At 60.0% G+C, this 21,020-nt stretch overlaps 1 protein-coding gene across 1 annotated transcript; it reads left to right on the plus strand.

The window, feature by feature from the left end:
- Window positions 1-3,923: 3,923 nt before the first annotated feature.
- On the plus strand, window positions 3,924-20,596 carry LOC129708492 (ankyrin repeat and fibronectin type-III domain-containing protein 1-like). The gene is given in 19 exon segments (XM_055654316.1): window positions 3,924-4,241; window positions 5,455-5,556; window positions 5,558-5,657; window positions 6,083-6,274; window positions 6,953-7,072; window positions 7,734-7,828; window positions 8,780-8,870; window positions 9,278-9,385; window positions 9,936-10,047; window positions 12,635-12,767; window positions 13,378-13,494; window positions 14,653-14,868; window positions 15,572-15,738; window positions 15,917-16,077; window positions 16,340-16,423; window positions 16,426-16,509; window positions 17,403-17,569; window positions 19,339-19,549; window positions 20,137-20,596. Coding segments are annotated over 19 exon segments (2,883 nt in total). The 5' UTR covers window positions 3,924-3,995; the 3' UTR covers window positions 20,514-20,596.
- The last annotated feature ends 424 nt before the right edge of the window (window positions 20,597-21,020 follow it).

Genomic DNA, 21,020 nt, shown 5'->3' on the forward strand with positions numbered 1-21,020 from the left:
TGAGAGAATGGAGCGGCTGGGCTTGTACACTCTGGAATTTATGATGAGAGGGTATCTTATTGAAACATATAAGATTATAATGGGTTTGGACACGCTAGAGGCAGGAAACTTGTTCCCCACGTTGGGGGAGTCCAGAACCAGGGGCCACAGTTTAAGAATAAGGGGTAAGCCATTTAGAACGGAGATGAGGAAACACTTTTTCACCCAGAGAGTTGTGAGTTTGTGGAATTCTCTGCCTCAGGCCGGTTCTCTGGATGCTATCAATAGAGAGCTGGATAGGGCTATTAAAGAGTCAAGGGGATATGGGGAGAAGGCGGGAACGGGGCTGATTGGGGATGTAAATTGTGTGCGTGGGATAGTCACTGGTCGGTACGGACTCGGTGGGCCGAAGGGCCTGTTTCCGCGCTGTGTCTCTAAACCTCCCACTTGCTCCATCTGGTGTCTGTGTCAGTGGGATCAGTCAGCTTCAGTGGAGCAGCTGCCCCCCCCCCTCCCTCCCTCCCTCCCCCTCCCTCCCTCCCTCCCTCCCTCCCTCCCTCCCTCCCTCCCTCCCTCCCTCCCTCCCTCCCTCCCCCTCCTCCCTCCCTCCCTCCCTCCCTCCCTCCCTCCCTCCCTCCCTCCCTCCCTCCCTCCCTCCCTCCCCTCCCTCCCTCCCTCCCTCCCTCCCTCCCTCCCTCCCCCACCCCCCCACCCCTTCCCTCCCCCCCCCCCTCCCCCTCCCCCTCCCCCTCCCCTCCCCCTCCCCCAGAGGCTCTCGATGCAGTTCCTAGTGAATCCGTTTCCATGACGGTGGGTCTGTTTGTTTTCCGGGCTGGTGGGAATTCTCTGCCTGCTCCACTCCAGCAACGGGGAGCGGGGGATTCGGGGGCTCAGCATGCGGGCCTCCTGCTCGTCCATTCATCCAGCTGCGAACCGGGCACTCGAGGGGCCGAGTGGCCTTTCCCTCTCCGTGTCTCTGAACATGGTAATGTCCCGAGGGCCGGCATGGTCTTCAGTGATGTCACAGTCTGCAGCTTTTACCCGCACCAACACATTGTGTAACCAGAGCACAGGGCGGCCCTTGTTCAAATCCCACAGTGGCTCGTTGACTGACATATCTCAGGCTCCTGCATCTTCCAGTGTGATGTGAGCGTGGCCAGTGAGGTCATATTGTCATAAGGTCCTAAAGAATACGAGTAGAATTAGGCCTTTCGGCCCATCAAGTCTACTCTGCCAATTGTCTATTGTCAACCACGGCCTTCTCCCCGCACTAATCAACACTCTATCTATCTTTGACTTAAAAATATCCAATGACTTGGCCTCCACAGCCGTCTGTGGCAAAGAATTCCACAGATTCACCGCCCTCTGATTAAATACATTTCTCCTTATCTCCTTCCTAAAAGATCGTCTTTTAATTCTGAGGCTGTGCCCTCTAGTCCTAGACTCTCCCATTAGTGGAAACATCCTCTCCACATCCACTCGATCCAAACCTTTCACTATTCTGTACGTTTCAATGAGGTCCCCCCTCATCCTTCTAAACTCCAGCGTGTACAGCAGGCCCAGTGCCGACAAACGCTCACCATAGGTTAACCCACTCATTCCTGGGATCATTCTTGTAAACCTCCTCTGGCCCCTCTCCAGAGTCAGCACATCCTTCCTCAGTTATGGGGCCCAGAATTGCTCACAATATTCCTAGTGCAGCCTGACCAGCGCCTTGTAGAGCCTCAACATTACATCCCTGTGTTTGTATACAAGCCTGCTATTTATTTGATGAGGTATGGGCCTCTGATGACGCTGGCTGCTTTGTTGAGGCAGCGACTCCTGTAGATGCTTCGCTGGTGGGGAGGTCAGTGGTGGACCGGCCATGTCCACTAGTCTCTGCAGCTCCTTTGCTCTTGGGCATTCCATGCAATCGTGCTCTCCATAGTTGAATTGTGCATTTGGCCTCGTGTCTGTGGAAGTGGACGCATTGATGAGGTTTCACCGTGGTTGCACTCAGGCCCCGGGCCCGCCAACATGGAACTGATGCGTCTCCCATCCCATGGAGGCCCCGATCAAGCAGCCTCGCGCTCTACCCTTGGGCAGCGAGGGGCCCGAGTGCAGGGTGGGGGGCGTGTGGAGGGGCGAGAGCCCGCGGCCGGTGAACCAGGACTGGAGCCTAAACCAGTGGCCAGAGGGCGGTGGGCGCTGCTCCTGAACCCGGGGGTCTTTGTATCTGCCCACGCTTGATGTACTCCGCGTGTGCAGAGAGAGCTACAGTCTAGGCCAGGACACAGTCTAGTCCCCGGGTCCGGCAGCATCCTTGGACAACGTGGGGGAGGAGGGGGGGGGGGGTGGGGGTCGTGACGGGGGACCTTTCAGACTAACCAGCGTCTCCGTTTGTTGCTGCAACCATCATTCTCCAGCTATGTCTGTCAACATCTACAGACTGGCAGCCGATCCGTTTCTCTCTGGCATGTGGGTGGACAGCCGAGCTCCCGGCCGAAACCCGCGCGGTCCCATGGAGCAGGTGCAGACTGGACCGATGCAGCGGCACTACCCGCTGCGCCGCTCTCTGTAAACGCTGTCGCTGCCCGGCAGCTTATTCTCGCGGTCTAGACTCCCGCACCCGGCCGCTGGCACTGGCGAGACCCCCGGCGAGGGAGCGTTTGCGCGCGTTGCCAGGGACCGTGTGATGGATCCATCCCCGAGCAGCGGAGACTTGTTGCGGGGTTTTACTTTATATCGTTTGTCTGTGAGGACGGTCGTGGGTCGCAGACGGTCGCGGGTCGCGGACGGTCGTGGGTCGCGGACGGTCGTGGGTCGCGGACGGTCGTGGGTCGCGGACGGTCGTGGGTCGCGGACGGTCGCGGACGATCTCCACCCCCCACCGCTCCTGGGCCGCCGGGAGAAGAGTGATGAGGACATGAACACAGCAATCAGAAACGTTAGCGGCACTAAAAGTGCTGAGTTATTACGCTATCGCTGCCCGGTGGCAGTCCCGCGAGAAGTGAGCCACAGAGCAGATTGCCACCAGAAACTTAGACCCCCCGCGTTGCGTTGCCAGGGACCGTGTGATGGATCTACCCTCGAGCAGCGGAGACTTGTTGCGGGGTTTTACTTTACATCGTTTGTCTGTGAGGACGGTCGTGGGTCGCGGACGGTCGTGGGTCGCGGACGGTCGTGGGTCGTGGACGGTCATGGGCGGACGGTCGTGGGTCGCGGACGGTCGTGGGTCGCGGACGGTCGTGGGTCGCGGACGGTCGCGGACGGTCTCCACCCCCCACCGCTCCTGGGTCGCCGGGAGAAGAGTGGATGAGGACATGAACAGCAATCAAACATTATTACAAAAGTGAATGAGTTATTATCTGATATAAATGAGGTGGCAGTGGAGACGTGAGCCACAGAGCAGATTGCCACCAGAACTTACACCAGTGGCAGTGAACATCCAGTGGCGCAGCTGTACAACTGATGCCTCACAGCGCCAGAGAACCGGCTTCCATCCTGACCTCGGCTGCTGTCGGTGTGGAGTTTGCATGGGCACCTGGATATGCAGGGAATGGAAGGATATGGGTCACGTGAGGAGATGAGCATAACTTGGCATCATGTTCGGCACGGGGTGAGGGAGGGGGGTGGGTGGGAGGGGGGGGGGTGTGGGTCGAAGGGCCTGTTCTTGTGCTGTACCTTTCTATGTTCTAATGTCAACCACAGAGCGAGAGGTTGGTTACATAAGTTTAATAAGTGATAGGAGCAGAATGGGGCCATTCGGCCCATCAAGTCTACTCCGCCATTCAATCACGGCTGATCTATCTCTCCCTCCTAACCCCATTCTCCTGGCCACCTCACTGGCCACCACACTGGGCAGTGGCCACATCACTGCCAATGACCGCATGGTTGGTCAGTCTCTAGTCAGTGCCGGCTGTGATTCTGGGAATGGATGTCCGGACTGCGGCCAGTCGGTCCGGGCCTGTGGGTCACCCTCTGGCCACTTGCCCCATGTAACCTCTGACCTCTCCTCTGTCTCCCGCAGCTTAGTGATGACGCAGCAGATGCAGAACCTGCAGCTCTCTGGTTCCACGAGGAGTTGCTGCCCCGCCTCCCCCAACGTGGCCAAGCGCTTCTACCGCAACCTGTCCAACAAGTTGAAGACCAGCCACTCTTCACTCGATGAGATGTGTCAGACCACAAAGTGTGAGAGGGAGCGGCCCCGGGGCGCGGCACTGGTGAGTCACGTTTACTGCCACGTGTACCGGGGTACAAGGAACAAGACTAAGCCACAAGTGTAGGTAGGGATTACACTGAAGGTAGGCACAAAATGCTGGAGTAACTCAGCGGGACAGACAGGCAGCATCTGTGGAGAGAAGGAATGGGCGACGTTCTGGGTCGAGACCCTTGTTCATAGAGTGATACAGTGTGGAAACAGGCCCTTCGGCCCAACTTGCCCACACCGGCCAACAATGTCCCAGCTACACTAGTCCCACCTGCCTGCGTGTGGTCCATATCCCTCCAAACCTGTCCTATCCATGTACCTGTCTAACTGTTTCTTAAACGATGGGATACTCCCAGCCTCAACTACCTCCTCTGGCAGCTTGTTCCATACACCCACCACCCTTTGTGTGGAAAAGTTACCCCTCAGATTCCTATTAAATCTTTTCCCCTTCACCTTGAACCTATGTCCTCTGGTCCTCGATTCACCAACTCTGGGCAAGAGACTCTGTGCATCTACCCGATCTATTCCTCTCATGATTTTATACACCTCTATAAGATCTCCCCTCATCCTCCTGCGCTCCATGGTATAGAGACCCAGCCTACTCAACCTCTCCCTATAGCTCACACCCTCTAGTCCTGGCAACATCCCTTCCTCGTACAAACACAATACATGATTACAATCGAGCTGTCCACAGTGTACACGTGATAAAGGGAATAACGTGAATGACGTTTAGCCAGATATAGCCAGTAAAATCCGATCATAGATAGTCGAGGGTTTCCATTGAGGTAGAGGGGAGGTCAGGTGGCGTGGGCGAGTCAATGTCCATTGACTTGGTCTCCATGGCCCTCTTGTGGCAAAGAATTGCACAGATTCAGCACCCTAAACACATTCCTCCTCATCTTTCTAAATGTACGCCCTTTAATTCTGAGGCTGTGCCCTGTGGTCCCAGACTCTTCCACTAGTGGAGACTCCACATCCAATCTATCCAGGCCTCTCACCGATTATTCCAATGTCTGGGGTTAAGGCCAAGGCTGGAATGGTCATGATCTCCTTGTGTGTTGGAGCGGGTTCCAGATGAGCCCTGCCCCATGCTCCATGTCTGTGTCACACGGTGAGGGCCCGCGGCTGGTGTTCTTGCCGAGAGTGGACCCGCGCCCCTCACAAGGCTGCAAGCACGGACTGTGGGACAGGCTGCCCCCCCCTCCCCCCCTCATCATCCCCCCCCATCCCCCCCTCCCCCCACGCGGGGCACGGCCTTGACACCGACCGTCTAAACTGTCTTGCAGGACGTGCAGTGCAACGAGGCGCTCTTCGACGCGGTGGAACACCAGGACCAGCAGGCAGTGTGGCTGCTGCTGAACCAGTGCGAGCTGGACATCAACGCGCCAACACTCTCAAGGACTGACTCCGCTCGATGTCGCCCTCATGACCAACAACGGCCCGATGGCTCGTGCCTGCTGCGGGCCGGCGCCCTCCAGAGTTTCCCACTGTGAGTCCCCCCCCCCCCCCCCGCGTGCCCCCCCCCCACCACTGTGCCCCCCCCCCACTGAGTGTCCCCCCCCAGGAGGGTGAGAGAGGGAGGGTCCCCCCCCCCCGTGAGGGTCCCCCCTTCCCGGGAGGGAGGGGTGAGAGAGGGAGGGAGGGAGGGAGGGAGCGGGGGAGGGAGGGGGAGGGAGGAGGGAGGGGGAGGGAGGGAGGGAGGGAGGGAGGGGGAGGGCAGGGCGGGGGAGGGAGGGACGGGGGGAAGGGAGGGGGGGGAGGAGGAGGGAGGGAGGGAGGAGGGAGGGAGGGGAGCGGGGGGAGCGGGGGAGGGGAGGGAGGGAGGGAGGGAGGGAGGGAGGGAGGGAGGGAGGGAGGGAGGGGGGGGGCTGTCCCCGCCTCTGGGGTGACGGCCCTGTATCTGTGTGTCCCCAGGCGCTGGTGCCGAGGGCACGGCGGGCCGAGTAGAGACGCTGGTGGAGGAGGCGAGGGAGCGGGTGCTGGAGCTCCGCTCTTTGCCACTGACAGAGGCCGACGCCCCCCACACAGAGGCCCAGAGGCAGCTGGCAGCCTGGGAGTGGAGGTACCGGCTCTACACAAGCATGAAGACCGCCTTTGATCTTGCAAGTAAGCAGAGAATAACCTCAAACTTTTACACGGGCATGTCCATGTCCAAGGAGCACAATTAGGCCATTCGGCCCATCAAGTGTACTCCGCCATTCAATCATGGCTGATCCATCTCTCCCTCCTAACCCCATTCTCCTGCCTTCTCCCCATAACTTCTGACACCCGCACTAATCAATAATCTACCTATCTCTGCCTTAAATATATCCACTGACTTGACTTCCACAGCCTTCAGTGGCAAAGAATTCCACAGATTCACCCCCCTCTGACTAAAGAAATTCCTGCTCGCCTCCTTCCTAAATGAACGAACGTCCTTTAATTCTGAGGCTGTGCCCTCTGGTCCTAGACTCTCCCACCAGTGGAAACATCCTCTCCACATCCACTCTATCCAGGCCTTTCACAATTCTGTAAATTGAAATTAGGTCCCCCATTCTTCTAAACTGCAGCGAGTACAGACCCAGTGGCGACAAACGCTCATCATATGTTAAGCCATGTGGACAGAGTGGGCTGGACGCGACTGAGTCCCTCTCTCTCCCTCTCTCTCTCTCTCTCTCCCTCTCCCTCTCTCTCTCTCTCCGATCTCTCTCTCCCTCTCTCTCTCTCTCTCTCTCTCTCTCTCTCTCTCTCCCCCTCTCTCTCTCTCTCTCTCTCTCTCTCACTCACTCCCTCTCGTTACTACAGGGGTACCAGATCCACCCAGCAATGTGCGCCTCTCCGTGACCAGCAGTGCTTCCCTGACCGTCTCATTCCAGGAGCCGCGGTGCGCCGTCGCCGCTTCCGCCGTCGTTACCGGATACAAAGGTATTGCCCCTTGCTCCCTTCTCCTCTCCTCTCCGTTCCCAGCTGGAGGGCGCGGCGGGTCAGGCAGCATCGTGCAGGCAACGGCATGGCTAACGTTGCTAACGCTGGAGATCCACAGATGCTGCACGACCCGCTGAGTTGCCCCAGCAGTTGTTTGCGCGCGCGTGTGTGTGCAAGTGTGTGCGTGTAAGTGTGTGTGTGTGTGCGTGTGTGCGTGTGTGTGCGTGTATGTGTGTGTGCGTGTGTATATGTATGCATGTGTGTGTGTGTGCGTGTGTGTGTGCAACTGTGTGTGTGTGTGTGTGTAGGTGTGTGTGTGTGTGTGTGTGTGTGTGTGTGTGTGTGCAAGTGTGTGTGTGTGTGTGTAGTGTGTGTGTGCATGTGGGTGTGTGTGTGTGTGTGTGTGTCTGTGTGTGTGTGTGTGTGCAAGTGTGTGTGTGTGTGTGTGCAAGTGTGTGTGTATGTGCGCAAGTGTGTGTGTGTGTTGGAGGGGCGTAGACGTGCTGACGATGGGAGTGGGGACAGAGGGGTGTGGAGGGAGGAGTGTGGAGGAGAGGGGGGGGGTGAAGGATTGGGGGAGTGTAGAGGGAGGGGATGAGTGCGGCGCTACGCCATGGAAGGGGTGGAAGGTGAAGATGACGTTGCCCCGTGTTGCCCCCAGTGGAGTGGAGCCCCCTGCAGGATTTCTCAGCCCAGTGCGGGGAGATGACGGTGGATCCGGACAGCGAGAGTTGCCACATCTCCAACCTGCGGACGGTAATCACCCCACCAACCCCATGTAACCCCCGCCCCACCCCCCCCCCCCCCACCACCCCACGTCCCCCCCCCCCCACCCCGTGCATCACCCCACCCCTCCCCCCTCCCCCACCCCCACCCCCCCCCTCCCTCCCCCCCTCCCCCACCCCCACCCCTCACCCCCACACGCACCCCCTCCCCCCACCCCCCCTCCACCCCCCCTCCCCCACCCCCTCCCCGCCCCCCCCCCCTCACCCCTCACCCTCCCCCCACCCCTCCACACCCCCACACCCACCCCCACCCCCCTCACCCCCCCCCCCCCCCCCCCCCCCACCCCCCCCCCCCCCCCCTCCCCGCACCCTCCCCCCTCCCCATCACACCCCCTCCTCCCCCCCCCTCCCCCTCCCCCCCCCCCCCCCCCCCCCCCCCCCCCCCCCCCCCCCCCCCCCCCCCCCCCCCTCCCCCCCCCCCCCCCCCTCCCCCCCTCTCCCCCCCCCCCCCCCCCCCCCCCTCCCCCCCCCCCCCCCACCCCCCCCCCCCCACCCACCCCCCCCCCCCCCACCCTCACCCCCCCCCCCCTCCCCCCCCCACCCACCCCCCCCCCCCACACCCACCCTCACCCCACCCCTCACCCTCACCCCCCCCCCACTCTAACCCTAACCCTGACCCTGCCCCTCACCCTCCCCCTTCCCCCCACCCTCACCCTCACCCTGACCCTCCCCCTCACCCCCACCCCCACCCCCACCCCCACCCTCACCCCCTCCCCCCCACACCCACCCCGCCCTCACCCTCACCCCCCCCCCCTCCCCACCCTCACCCCTCCCCCCTCCCCCCACCCCCACCCCCCCCCCCCTCACCACCGCCTCACCCTCCACCTCCCCGTATATAACCAACCTGCGGACGTGGAGGGGGGGGGGGGGGGGGGGGCTGGTGTGACTGGCCTGTGACCTGACTGACCTGTGCCCCCTACAGGGCGAGGTGCATTATGTCCGGGTGTCCGCAGCGAACATCAAGGGTTGGGGACCTCCTCAAGCTGCCAGTCCCCGCAGCGCCGTTCCATCAAGTAGGTGTTTCCTCCCTCCGTGTCCCGCACCGTTACAAGGCCGGACATTCAACGCCAGGGGGTGGAGGGGAGGGACCCTCGTGTCTGGGGTGGGGGAGGGGTGGTGTGGGGGGGGGGGTGGAGGGGAGGGACCCTCATGTAGGGGGGGGACCCACGAGTCAGGGGTTGGGGGTGGGGACCCTCGGGTTAAGGGTGGGGGGTGGGGGAGGGGTGATGGGGAGGGACCTTTGATTCAGGGGAGGGTGGGTTATGGGGGGAGGGGTGGGGGGGGGGGCTCGTGGTGGGGGTTGGGGGAGGGGTGATGGAGAGGGACCTTTGAGTCAGGGGAGGGGGCGTTGGGGGGGAAGGGGGGGGGGAGGGCAGCCTGTTTACATCCGCCCTGCAGCTGTGTCTCTGTGTGTTGGGAGATTGGAGACAGGTGGACGGGAGGCGGCCCCGTCTCGAGGGACAGATCCAGCTGCTGGAACATCTGCTGCAGCAGGAGCGAGCTCGGCAACATCTGTACAGCTGCACAGGTGGGTCACGGCATCCCCGGGCTGACTGACCCAACCTGCTCATGCCCCAGCTATACCTGGCCCGTGCCCCCTATGTACCTGCGTTGTTCTAGCACCTGCCACAATGACTGTTTCTGGCAGCACGGTCCATACACCCACCACCCTGTGTGTGAAGACGTTGCCCCTGTCAGGGTTCCTCTCGCCTTAAACCCATGTCCTCTGGTTCCCTACTGGGTAAATAACTCTGCATTCACCCTATCCGTCCCTCCCGTGATCTTCGACACCTCTGTGAGATTACTCCTCATCGCCCTGCTCTGCCAAAGATGCAGAAATCTCCCTTTTCATCCCGGGACTGACCCCAGCAGGCTCTGGAGATCGGGCCAGTCTGATGGGAATCGCGATCAATGTTTAATCACCTCGACAGGGATGATGCTGGGGCGTCACGACGTGTCGGGGGGGGGGGGGGGGGGGGGGGGGGGCGCGGGGGGGGGGGGGGAGGGGGGGGGGGTTGGGGGGAGGGGCGTGGGGGGTGGAGGGGGAGCACACACGTAGATTAACCCTCTGCTCTCAGTTCCTCTTTCAGAAAACTCCAAGCTGCGAAACTCCAGCCGGAAGCAGTCGATGTCACGCAGCCTGAAACATCTCTTTCACTCGTCAACCAAGTTCGTGAAGACATTGAAAAGGTTTCTGGCCATATTCTGGGGGAATGTGTAGGACTCACGGATTATTCTGCAGATCCCCGGGTTGTTCACCCGCACTCAGGCCGCCTGGACCTACCCGATCTCCCGGTTGCTGGACACAGTAATTCTCCTTCCCATTCCTACACAAACCTTTCTGTCCGAGTTCTCCTCCATTGTCAGAGTGAGGCTAAACACTAATTGGAGGAACAGCATCTTATATTTATCTCGGGCAACTTACAGCCCAGTGGTATGAATATTGATTTCCTTCACTTCGGGCAGCCCCGGCATTCCCTCTCTCTCCATTCCTCCCCCACACAAGTCGCATCAGCTTCTCGTTTTCACCCCACACACAACTATCGATGGCCTGTGTCCTTTATCATCGTGGGTAGACACTAAATGTTGGGGTAACTCAGCGGGACAGGCAGCATCTCCGGAGAGAAGGAATGGGTGACGTTTCGGGTCGAGACTTCAGGTTCTTCGGGTTCTTCACACTTTATCATCGTTATTTTTTTGCATATTTCACTCATTGTTGTTTATCTCTCTACATCCGTCTATATCTCTCCATTCCATTATCCCTAACCAGTCTGAAGAAGGGTCTCGACCAAAAACGTCACCCATTCCTTCTCTCCAGAGATGCTGCCTGTCGTAGCAATGTTACAACATTTTGAGATTTAAAAAATCAAGTCTGCAATTTATCCCATCAGATAGAGCATAAAAAGAAGTTTAATTTGACACCTAATTCACTTTCATATCTCAAGTATTTAAAAAGTTATGGCCATTTTCACACTCGGAAATTAGCATCTTGTTCCCTATTGATTTTCTATGGACATAACAAAAAAGCTGTGATCGTGGACTGTCAAAAGCCCATAACCTTCTTAAAAATTAAGAGAACTGAATGAAATTTTCAGTTATCATAGATTGAAGCATTCTGAAACAAATATAAAACAATCTTACTTGGATGATCTGAAATTAAAGCATATAATTAGTTAGTTACCCAAGTGTAGCTAATTTCAAACTTCAATTACTAGATCTAAACATCTATCCATTTCTTAATAAATGATTAACATTTTTAAATAACCCAAGTGTCCAAATAATATTCATAAATAATTCACAATAAAACATGATTTTGAAATCTCATTTACATTAATTTATAGGCCAAATGGAAGGAATTGAGTGTTCAATTGCTGTAAATTAAAGTCAATTTAAATCAGCTTTCTAGTGGGATCCTGTGAACGCGCTGGTTTAGAACGTTCACGTTGCGGTAGATTTGTGCCCTCAAATGCCCAGAAAATTACTGCGGGATATAATGGGCCCAAAATTAGCTACTCGCAATATTAAACTTTGTATAAAGGGATCTTAAGAAGCCCTTTCTAATGTAAAAATAAACAGCCTACCTTCTGTTGTCCGCTGTATGAGATACGGCCGGTTGCTGGCGGTCGGGGGTTCAGAGGTTAATTTTTAAACTACTATAACTAGATAAAGCCCTTAAAAGTAATAATAGCTAAAGCGACGGGATCTTCCAGCGATTTTTCATTAATAATTAACTAGGCTGAACATCCTCGATTTGAACACCCATGGGAAAATCGCGATTTAAACCCGCCCCCCTCTAAACGGCGCCAAAATCGCGCACACGGGCTGGGACAGATTTTCAGCGACGCTTCAGGTAGGCTTTGCAACATATGCCTACCTACCTGTCGTGCTGAGTTACTCCAGCATTTTGTGTCTATCGTCGATCATTCTGCGCTTGCAGTGATTAGCAAAGGCAGTCGGCATGAGAGGGGGAAATCTTGTCTGACCAATTAATTGGATTTATCAAACAGGCAACAGAATGAGTTGATGGGGAAGGCATGGCTTCATTGAGGCTTTGTCCAGGTGCCACCTGAAGGTTGATGTGGGAGATCACAACTCGCGGGATCCTCGGGCACGTTGGGTCCAACGTTGGACAATAGACAACAGACAATAGGTGCAGGAGTAGGCCATTCGGCCCTTCGAGCCAGCACCGCCATTCAATGTGATCATGGCTGATCATCTACAATCAGTACCCCGTCCCTGCCTTCTCCCCACATCCCGTGACTCTGGACATCAAAGATGGAGAGACATGGTGGACCAGTAGACCACCGGGACTGGTGTGGGACTAGGCTCACAGATGTGTGGCTGGTGGTGACGGGGGCAGTGTCAGCTGCAGGGTGGTATTGATGAGAGGGTGAGATGGGCAGAGGAGTGGCAGATGGAATCAGATTCATAGGGGCAAGCATTGCAGTTGAGTGGGGGGGGGGTCAGTGTGGGGGGGGTCAGTGTGGGGGGGTCAGTGTGGGGGGGGTCAATGTGAGGGTCAGTGTGGGGGGGTCAGGGTCAGGGGGGTCAGTGTGGGGGTCAGTGTGGTGGGGTCAGTGTGGGGGGGTCATTGTGGGGGTCAGTGTGGGGGGGTGGGGTGTGGGGGGGTCAGTGTGGGGGGTCAGTGTGGGGGGTCAGTGGGGGGTCAGTGTGGGGGTCAGTGTGGGGGGGTCATTGTGGGGGTCAGTATGGGGTCAGGGGGGGGTGACCAGGGGGTGTGAGGCCGCCCCTGTGACCACGTGTCTCTGTCTACAAGAGGTGTCTACATCGCCGCCGTCTTCCATCACAAAGACCACGTGCTGGTGACGGGCGAGGAGCAGCTCCCCCTAGTGGAGGTGGACGGCGCGCAGTCGGGCTGCCCCGCGCATGAGTTCCTGTGGTTCAGCAAGGTATATACCCCCCCCCCCCCCCTCTCCCCACACCCCTCCCCCTCCCCCACACCCCCCCTCCCCCCCCCTCCCCCCCCCTCCCCCCCCCCCTCACACACACCCCCCCCCCCACACACACCTCCCCCCCACACACCCCCCCCTCTCCCCCCCCCCCCCTCCCCCCTCTCCCCACACACCCCCCACAACCCCACCCCCCCTCCCCCCCCCCCCCCCCCCCACACACACACCACCCCCCCCCCCCCCTCAGCAGGGTACTGCCCCCCCCCCGGGGTGTGGGGTGTGGGGGAGGAGAGGGGGGGGGTGTGGGGTGTGGGGTGTGGGGAGGGGGAGAGGAGGGAGGAGCGGTGTTGGGAGGGGGGGAGGGTAGTGGGGATGGGGGAGGGGAGGGTGGGGGTATTTGTCTGGGGCGACCAGCATCATTTGGTGAGACCGGACAGGTGCTGGTCGGGCAGTACATGGGGTTAGGACAGAGTTCCCTAGCGACGGCAGTAGCGGGGAGCGGAGGGGGCGCTGCCCGGTCTCACTCCGGGTCTGGGGCTCAGTCCCGTGGCGGCCGTTCCCGCTCTCCGCATTGCCCGCGCTGTTACACTGACGCCGGTGTTTGTTCCAGCTGTCATACGCCTGGGAAGAGGTGGACTGGTTACGGCAGAAGCTGTCAGCATCCACGTCCTCCTCCACTGCGCTGCAGGCCCGCCACAGGATGCTGACTGCAGCGGCCCAGCTACAGGTGAGCAACCAGATACAGGTGTAGCCCAACTACAGGTGAGCAACCAGATGCAGGTGTAGCCCAGCTACGGGTGAGCAACCAGATACAGGTGTAGCCCAGCTACAAGTGAACAGCCAGATACAGGTGTATCCAAGGTACAGATGAGCGACCAGGTACAAATGAGCAGCCCAGGTACATAAAAACATAGAAACATAGAAAATAGGTGCAGGAGTAGAGGCCATTCGGCCTTCGAGACTACACCGCCATTCAATATGATCATGGCTGATCATCCGACTCAGTATCCTGTACCTGCCTTATCTCCATACCCCCTGATCCCTTTAGCCACAAGGGCCACATCTAACTCCCTCTTAAATATAGCCAATGAACTGGCCTCAACTACATTCTGTGGCAGAGAATTCCACAGATTCACCACTCTCTGTGTGAAAAAAAGTTATTCTCTTCTTGGTCCTAAAAGATTTCCCCCTTATCCTTAAACTGTGACCCCTTGTCCTGGACTTCCCCAACATCGGGAACAATCTTCCTGCATCTAGCCTGTCCAACCCCTTAAGAATTTTATAAGTTTCTATAAGATCCCCCCTCAATCTCCTAAATTCAAGCCGAGTCTATCCAGTCTTTCTTCATATGAAAGTCCTGACATCCCAGGAATCAGTCTGGTGAACCTTCTCTGTACTCCCTCTATGGCAATAATGTCTTTCCCCAGATTTGGAGACCAAAACTGTACGCAAAACTTCAGGTGTGGTCTCACCAAGACCCGGTACGGGTGTATTCCAGCTGCAGGTGAACAGCCATTTGCAGGTGTATCCAAGGTACAGGTGAGCGGCCACCAAGTCTCAGTGACCCCGACCCTGCCCCCGGCGGTCCCGGCCCCCACCCACACTCTCGGCGTCCGAGAAACCTCAATGTCCAAATCTTTCAAATATTTATCCTCGAACTCTTGAAACCCCACTGGTCTCACCTGCACAATCCTCTTGTAATTCTCAGTGTAGCGGGAGCGTGTGACGGTGACGGGGGGGGGTCGAGGTCGGGGGGGTGGGGGGTCGGGGGGGGGGGGGGGGGGGGGGGGGGGGGGGGGGGGGGGGGGGGGGGGGGGGGTGTAACAAGCGGGCGAGGTTGCCCGTGGATGGATCTGACTGGCTGCTCTCGCCCTGTCACCTGTAGGCCTTGCTGGGCACCCAGCACCTGGGCAGAGTGCACTACGAACCCATCAAGGACCGCGATGGCAACGTGCTGCTGGTAACGGTGAAGGAGGTGGAGGCACCGAACACCTGGGCGGGCGGCAGGTGGATGCCCATCGCCAGGTTCCAGAGCCACAGGAAGTCGCTGTCCACCCCAGAACAGCCAACTGCTCTGGACATCTTACTCATTACCCTGCAGGTCAGTGCCCGCTGGCATCGCCAGCCAATGCCCTCACACTGTGTCAGTCTACGTGCCTGCACCTGATTCATTCCAACACCTTGCTATCCATGAACCTGGTGAATCTCCTCTGCACTCTGCAGTACAAACACATCCTGCTCATAACCCCCCCCCCCCCCCCCCCCCCCCCCCCCTCCACACCGACATCAGTCTGCAGAAACGTCGCCTATTCCTTCGCTCCATAGATGCTGCTTCACCCGCTGAGTTTCTCAAGCTTTTTTGTCTCCCTGCTCATAATGTGATGACCAAAGAGCGGGTATTACTCCTATCCGTAAACGTGATGGGACGGTGAAGCGGGAGCTTCACTCTGTGTCTGAGCCCCGGAGTGTGTGCTGGAGTAACTCAGCGGGTCAGGCAGCATCTGTGGAGCACATGGATAGGTGACGTTTCACAGAGTGCTGGAGTAACTCAGTGAGTGTGTGTGAGTGTGAGTGTGTGTGTGATTGTGTGTGAGTGTGTGTGAGTTTGAGTGTGTGTGTCCAGTGGTCGTTGCCGCGCCTCGGTGAGGGGGTGCTGCTGCCCCTGACCCAAACCCTGACCCAAACCCTGACCCTGACCCTAACCCTGACACTGACCCTGACCCTGACACTCCCTAACCCTGACCCTGACCCTGACCCTGACCCTGACCATGACCCTGACCCTGACCCTGACACTGACCCTGCAGGACGTGCTAAACTACCAGAAGCGGAGTGAGCTGCCCCTGAGCCCCGGCCTCTACCTGGCTTATCTGAAGGTCAGCAGCTCGGTGGACCAGATCAAGGTGCTGGTGCCGGCCCGGCAGCCCAACGTCCTGTGCCACGCCAAGGTGCGGGACACCGCCAACGTGACCAGGTGAGGTCAGAGAGCGGGGCGGGGTCGTGGGGCCAGGGGTCGGAGTTCATGAGGTCGGGTCGGGTACCAGGGGTCGGGGGTCAGAGATCGAGGATCAGGGGTCGGGGACCAGGGGTCGGCGACCAGGGGTCGGGGGTCAGAGGTCGGGACCGGTGCAGTTGACCCTTGTTGTTCGCAGGGAGGAGTGGGAGTGGCTGCAGCGGACGGCAGGCGATGGGTCGGAGGCTGCTCCAGAGGACTGCACCCATGCACAGGGGCCGTTGTTCTGCATGGAGCTGCAGGCTGCACTGAAGGCACTGCTGAGGCAACTCAACCTCCCGCTGCATCAGGTACACACGCGCCCTCTCACCGCTTACATGCTGCGCCTCAACACCACGTCTCACCCCCAGATCACAATATCCCACCCACTGCGGAACAAATATTTGCAGCAGCCCTCAGGGTAACACCGATACCCCCCCTCACCCCTCACCGATACCCCCTTCACCCCTCACCGATACCCCCTCACCCCTCACCGATACCCCCTCACCGATACCCCCTCACTGTAACTGCCCCCCCCCCCCCCCCCCCGTTCTCTACGCTGTTTCACTTCTCTTGTTTGCAGGCAGATGGTTTCCGTGTGTGTACATGCACGAGGTGCTGGAACTGGGGGCCGACGTGTCGCTGCTGCTGGTGCTGCCCCCTGTGCCGCGGTGTGCACCGCCCCCGGACAGGGAACCCCTTACCCCCCTCACTCCACCTTCCTCAAACTGCCCCTGCAGATGTTCGAGCTGGGTAAGTATACCTGCCTCCCCGCCCCCCGCCTGGTCTACAACCCCCCCCCCCCCCCCCCCCCCCCCCCCGCCCCTCTGTCCTGTGTGCATCCCGCTCGCCGGGGGCGGGGCGAGCATGGAAACAGCCCCCGCCCCCACCCACGGACAGCTGGACTGAGCATCTGTTCTCTGATAGATGACCAACCCTCTGCCGATGATGAACCCCAACCCAAGCAGATGCAACCACCTGTTCCTGCACCCCCCCCCCCCCCTCTTCCAAACCCCCTCTGGGCCCTCTCCCCAGCCAGCACCCCCTCCCTTAGATAAGGTGCCCAAAATTGTGCACAATATTCCAAATGTGGGCTGACCAGCACCTTATAGAGCCTCAGCATTACATCCCTGTGTTTGTGTACAAGCCCTCCTGAAATAAATGCTAGCATTGAGTTTGCTTTCTTTACTACTGATTCGACTGCAGATTAACTTTTTGGGAATCCTGCACCAAGTCCCTTTGCTCCCCCGATTTCTGGATTCTCTCCCCATTTAGAAGATAGTCTCCGCCTTTATTCCTACGACCAAAATGCACGACTCCACACTTTGCTGCACTATATTCCATCCGCCCACTCTCCCAACCTGCCCAAGTCCTTCTGCAGAGCCTCTGCTTTCTTTGCACCACCTCCCCCCCCCCGCCTCCGCAGCGAAGCAGTCCCATGCTGTCCGGCCCCGATGCATGGTGCTGCAGCGGTGCAGTCCCATGCTGTCCGGCCCCGATGCATGGTGCTGCAGCGGTGCAGTCCCATGCTGTCCGGCCCCGATGCATGGTGCTGCAGCGGTGCAGTCCCATGCTGTCCGGCCCCGATGCATGGTGCTGCAGCGGTGCAGTCCCGTGCTGCCCTCACCATGTCCGCATTGTTGCAGCTCACTTCCACACGTACCAGGCGGAGTTCATGGGGCTGTACGGCCGCGTGTCCGCTCTGATGGAGGTCAGCTCCCTGCTGGCACAGCAGGCCCTGAGAGAGGCCCTCAGCGACCAGGAGCTGAGCTCAGCCAAGCACATGGACCACGAGGTGTCTCTGTCTCTCCAGGTAAGATGACCACTCACTCCGTAAACATCTTCCCCTCGGACCCCCGGCTCAACCTGCAGCCTCAACACCCGCCAGCGATCCTGTTATTTGAGTTTACTTTAGAAACAGGCCCTTCGGCCCACCGATCCGTGCGGCCCAGCGATCCCAATACACACGAGGGGCAATTTACAACATAACCAAGCCAATTAACTGTAAGTCTTTGGATTGTGGGGGGAAACCGGAGCACCCGGAGAAAACCCACGTGGTGACAGGGAGAAGGTAGAAACTCATAGAAACATAGAAAATAGGTGCAGGAGGAGGCCATTCGGCCCTTCGAGCCAGCACCGCCATTCATTGTGATCATGGCTGATCGTCCCCTATCAATAACCCGTGCCTGCCTTCTCCCCATATCCCTTGACTCCACTAGCCCCTAGAGCTCTGTCTAACTCTCTCTTAAATCCATCCAGTGACTTGGCCTCCACTGCCCTCTGTGGCAGGGAATTCCATAAATTCACAACTCTCTGGGTGAAAACGCTTTTTCTCACCTCAGTCTTAAATGACCTCCCCTTTATTCTAAGACTGTGGCCCCTGGTTCTGGACTCGCCCAACATTGGGAACATTTTTCCTGGATCTAGCTTGGTACTCGGTGGCGGTGCGGGGCAGTAACTCCACCGCTGCGCCACCGGATCTGATTGTGGCTGATTGTGGCTGGCGGGGCCGCAGTGTGTGGTCGCTCTGCTGGGCATTGGCATTAAACACGGGCCGTGACACCACGCCGAGTCCCAACCCACACCTGGAGCTCGCCGTAACCGCGGGAGCGCGCCGTAAACGGGTTGGCCGCGCTACTTGTGGCCCCCGTTGCGTGGGACAATGTTTGCTGCTGATATTTGGGCACCCTGTACAGAGGGGGGAGGGGGGTGGGGGTGGTCTCCCTGTCGATCTGCTCCTGGGCCTGGCCAAGATGGCCATTCACGGGTCAAGGCAGCGGGTAGTCGCCGGCCACACTGGGGTTGACCACCTGCCCCTTTTCCGGGCCTACGTCCGGCCCACGTGTCCCTGGAGAGGGAACACGCGGTGTCCACGGGGACACAGGAGTGTATTGTTGATAAAGTTGGCGATATATTCATCTGATGACCGGTTGTAAACTGTCAATGTAGGCACTCTCTGGTCTGTGGGGGAGTGACCATTGTCCGGTGTGTGGGAGGGGGGTGACCACTGTCCGGTGTGTGTGCGTGGTGTCCGGTGTGTGTGGTGGGGGTGACCATTGTCCGGTGTGTGTAGGTGGGGGTGACCATTGTCCGGTGTGTGTGCGGGTGTGACCATTGTCCGGTGGGGGTGACCACTGTCCGGTGGGGGTGATCATTGTCCGGTGTGTGTGCGTGGGGGGGTGACCACTGTCCGGTGTGTGTGGGTGACCATTGTCCGGTGTGTGTGTGTGGGGGGTGACCATTGTCCGGTGGGGGTGACCACTGTCCGGTGGGGGTGTCCACTGTCCGGTATGTGTGTGGGGGGAGTGACCATTGTCCGGTGGGGGTGACCATTGTCCGGTGGGGGTGACCATTGTCCGGTGTGTGTGCGGGTGTGACCATTGTCCGGTGGGGGTGACCATTGTCCGGTGGGGGTGACCATTGTCCGTGTGTGGGGGGGGGGGGTGACCACTGTCGGTGGTGTGTGGGGGGGGGGGTGACCATTGTCCGGTGTGTGTGGGGGGTGACCATTGTCCGGTGTGTGTGGGGGGGGGTGACCATTGTCCGGTGGGGGTGACTGACGCTGGTTCTCGTTGTCCACAGCAGTTGGACACGTTGTGGCGGGACGTGCGCTGGATGTTAGACGCTCTGACCTACGCCCGCTACAAGCAGCGCTCCGGCAGCCTGTCCGTCTCCCGGCTCCTGGCTCCGTGCGACGGGGGGGTCTCGGCAGCACCATCCCTCTGCCCCCATCCGGACCTCCTGCCCTCCCCCACCCCCTCTCCAGAGAACCGGCACTGGCGGACAGAGAGCGGTAAGGAGCGGAACCCCGAGCACAGGACCCGGGGAGGGGGAAGGGGAGGGGGAGGCGGGGGGGGGGGGGGGGAGTCGGGAGAGGGGGGGGGAGGAGAGGAGGGAATGGGCAGGGGAGGACGGGGGGGCAGGGGAGAGGGGGGCAGGGAGAGGGGGGGGGGGCAGGGGAGGGGGGGGGGCAGGCAGGAGGGGGGGGGCAGGAGAGGGGGGGGGCAGGAGAGGGGGGGGGCAGGCGAGGGGGGGGGGGCAGGAGGGGAGGGGGGGGGGGGAGGCGAGAGGGGGGGGGCAGGAGAGGGGGGGATCAGGAGAGGGGGGGATCAGGGAGAGGGGGGGCAGGAGAGGGGGGGACGCGGAGCTGGGGAATGCCGGGCCCCCACCAATGGGTGTGAGATATCCAGGGTCGTGCGCGACGTGAGACGTTACCGGGAAACCCCGCGGGCCTTGGCGGGACCGAGCGCCGTTTCTCCAGCGACGCTGCCCCGGCCTCGTGCACGCGCATCAACACCCGTCGCCGGCGACTCCGCGTGGTCGCGCACACACCGCACGTGCACGCGCACCGCAGCTCCCGTGTCTCTCTCTGTGTTGCAGGCGGGTGGCGCGCCTCGGACGACGACAGCGGCTCCGACGTCTTCCTGCCCGCCGACAGCGACTACGACTCGGGCGAGGCGGTCAGTCCGCGGGACCCCGACGTCCCGGCGCTTTCACAGCCCGGCCTGAGCGCCGGTGTCCAGCACAGCCTGCGGCCGAGGGAGCGGGGACCGCTCTACCGCCAACACCGGTGTCGACAGCCGCAGCGGGGCGCGTTGAGCCCGGGTCTGTCCACACTGAGAGCCAGGCCCGCCACGGACACTTGCTCCAGTCCCGGGCCGGGCAGCGAGGGTTCCCGGCAGGAGGACAGTGGCCCCTGGCCGGAGCTGGAGCCGAGCACTCCCCCGGGCCCCGACACCATCAGCAGTGTCCTGTAGCAGGGCCCGGGGCCACTGATCCACGACAACAGCGCGGGGCCGCCCCCGCGGGTCTCTGGCTGTGAGGCGTGGGGCCCACTCGCTGGCGGCCCGAGTCCAGGCCGCGGCTGTGGGGCGAGGATGGTGGTGGTGGGGGGGCAGGGCCGGAGCCTGTGGCCGGAGTAGCGGACACCACTCACCCCACGCCGCGGCCTCTCCACGACGCCTGCGCTGCTGAAGCCACAGCCACCGGGGAAACGACCCATAACCGTGAGCAGCGACGGCCTGGACCAGGGCCCCCCCCCCCTTCCCCCTCCTCCCTCCCCCTCCCCCTCTGCGCCTCCCCCCCCTCTCACCCAGGTTCCCAAACACTCTCCTTATCTCCTTCACGGGTTGAATGTCTGCACTGAAAGCCCCCATATCCCCAGGCTGGACACCAAGTGCTGGAGTAACTCAGCGGGGACAGGCGGGGGAGGGGCCGCCGTGGGGGAGGGGCCACTGCGGGGAGGGGCCACTGCGGGGGAGGGG

This window comes from Leucoraja erinacea, chromosome 23, assembly GCF_028641065.1.
Source record: "Leucoraja erinacea ecotype New England chromosome 23, Leri_hhj_1, whole genome shotgun sequence".
NCBI classification, from domain to species: domain Eukaryota; kingdom Metazoa; phylum Chordata; class Chondrichthyes; order Rajiformes; family Rajidae; genus Leucoraja; species Leucoraja erinaceus.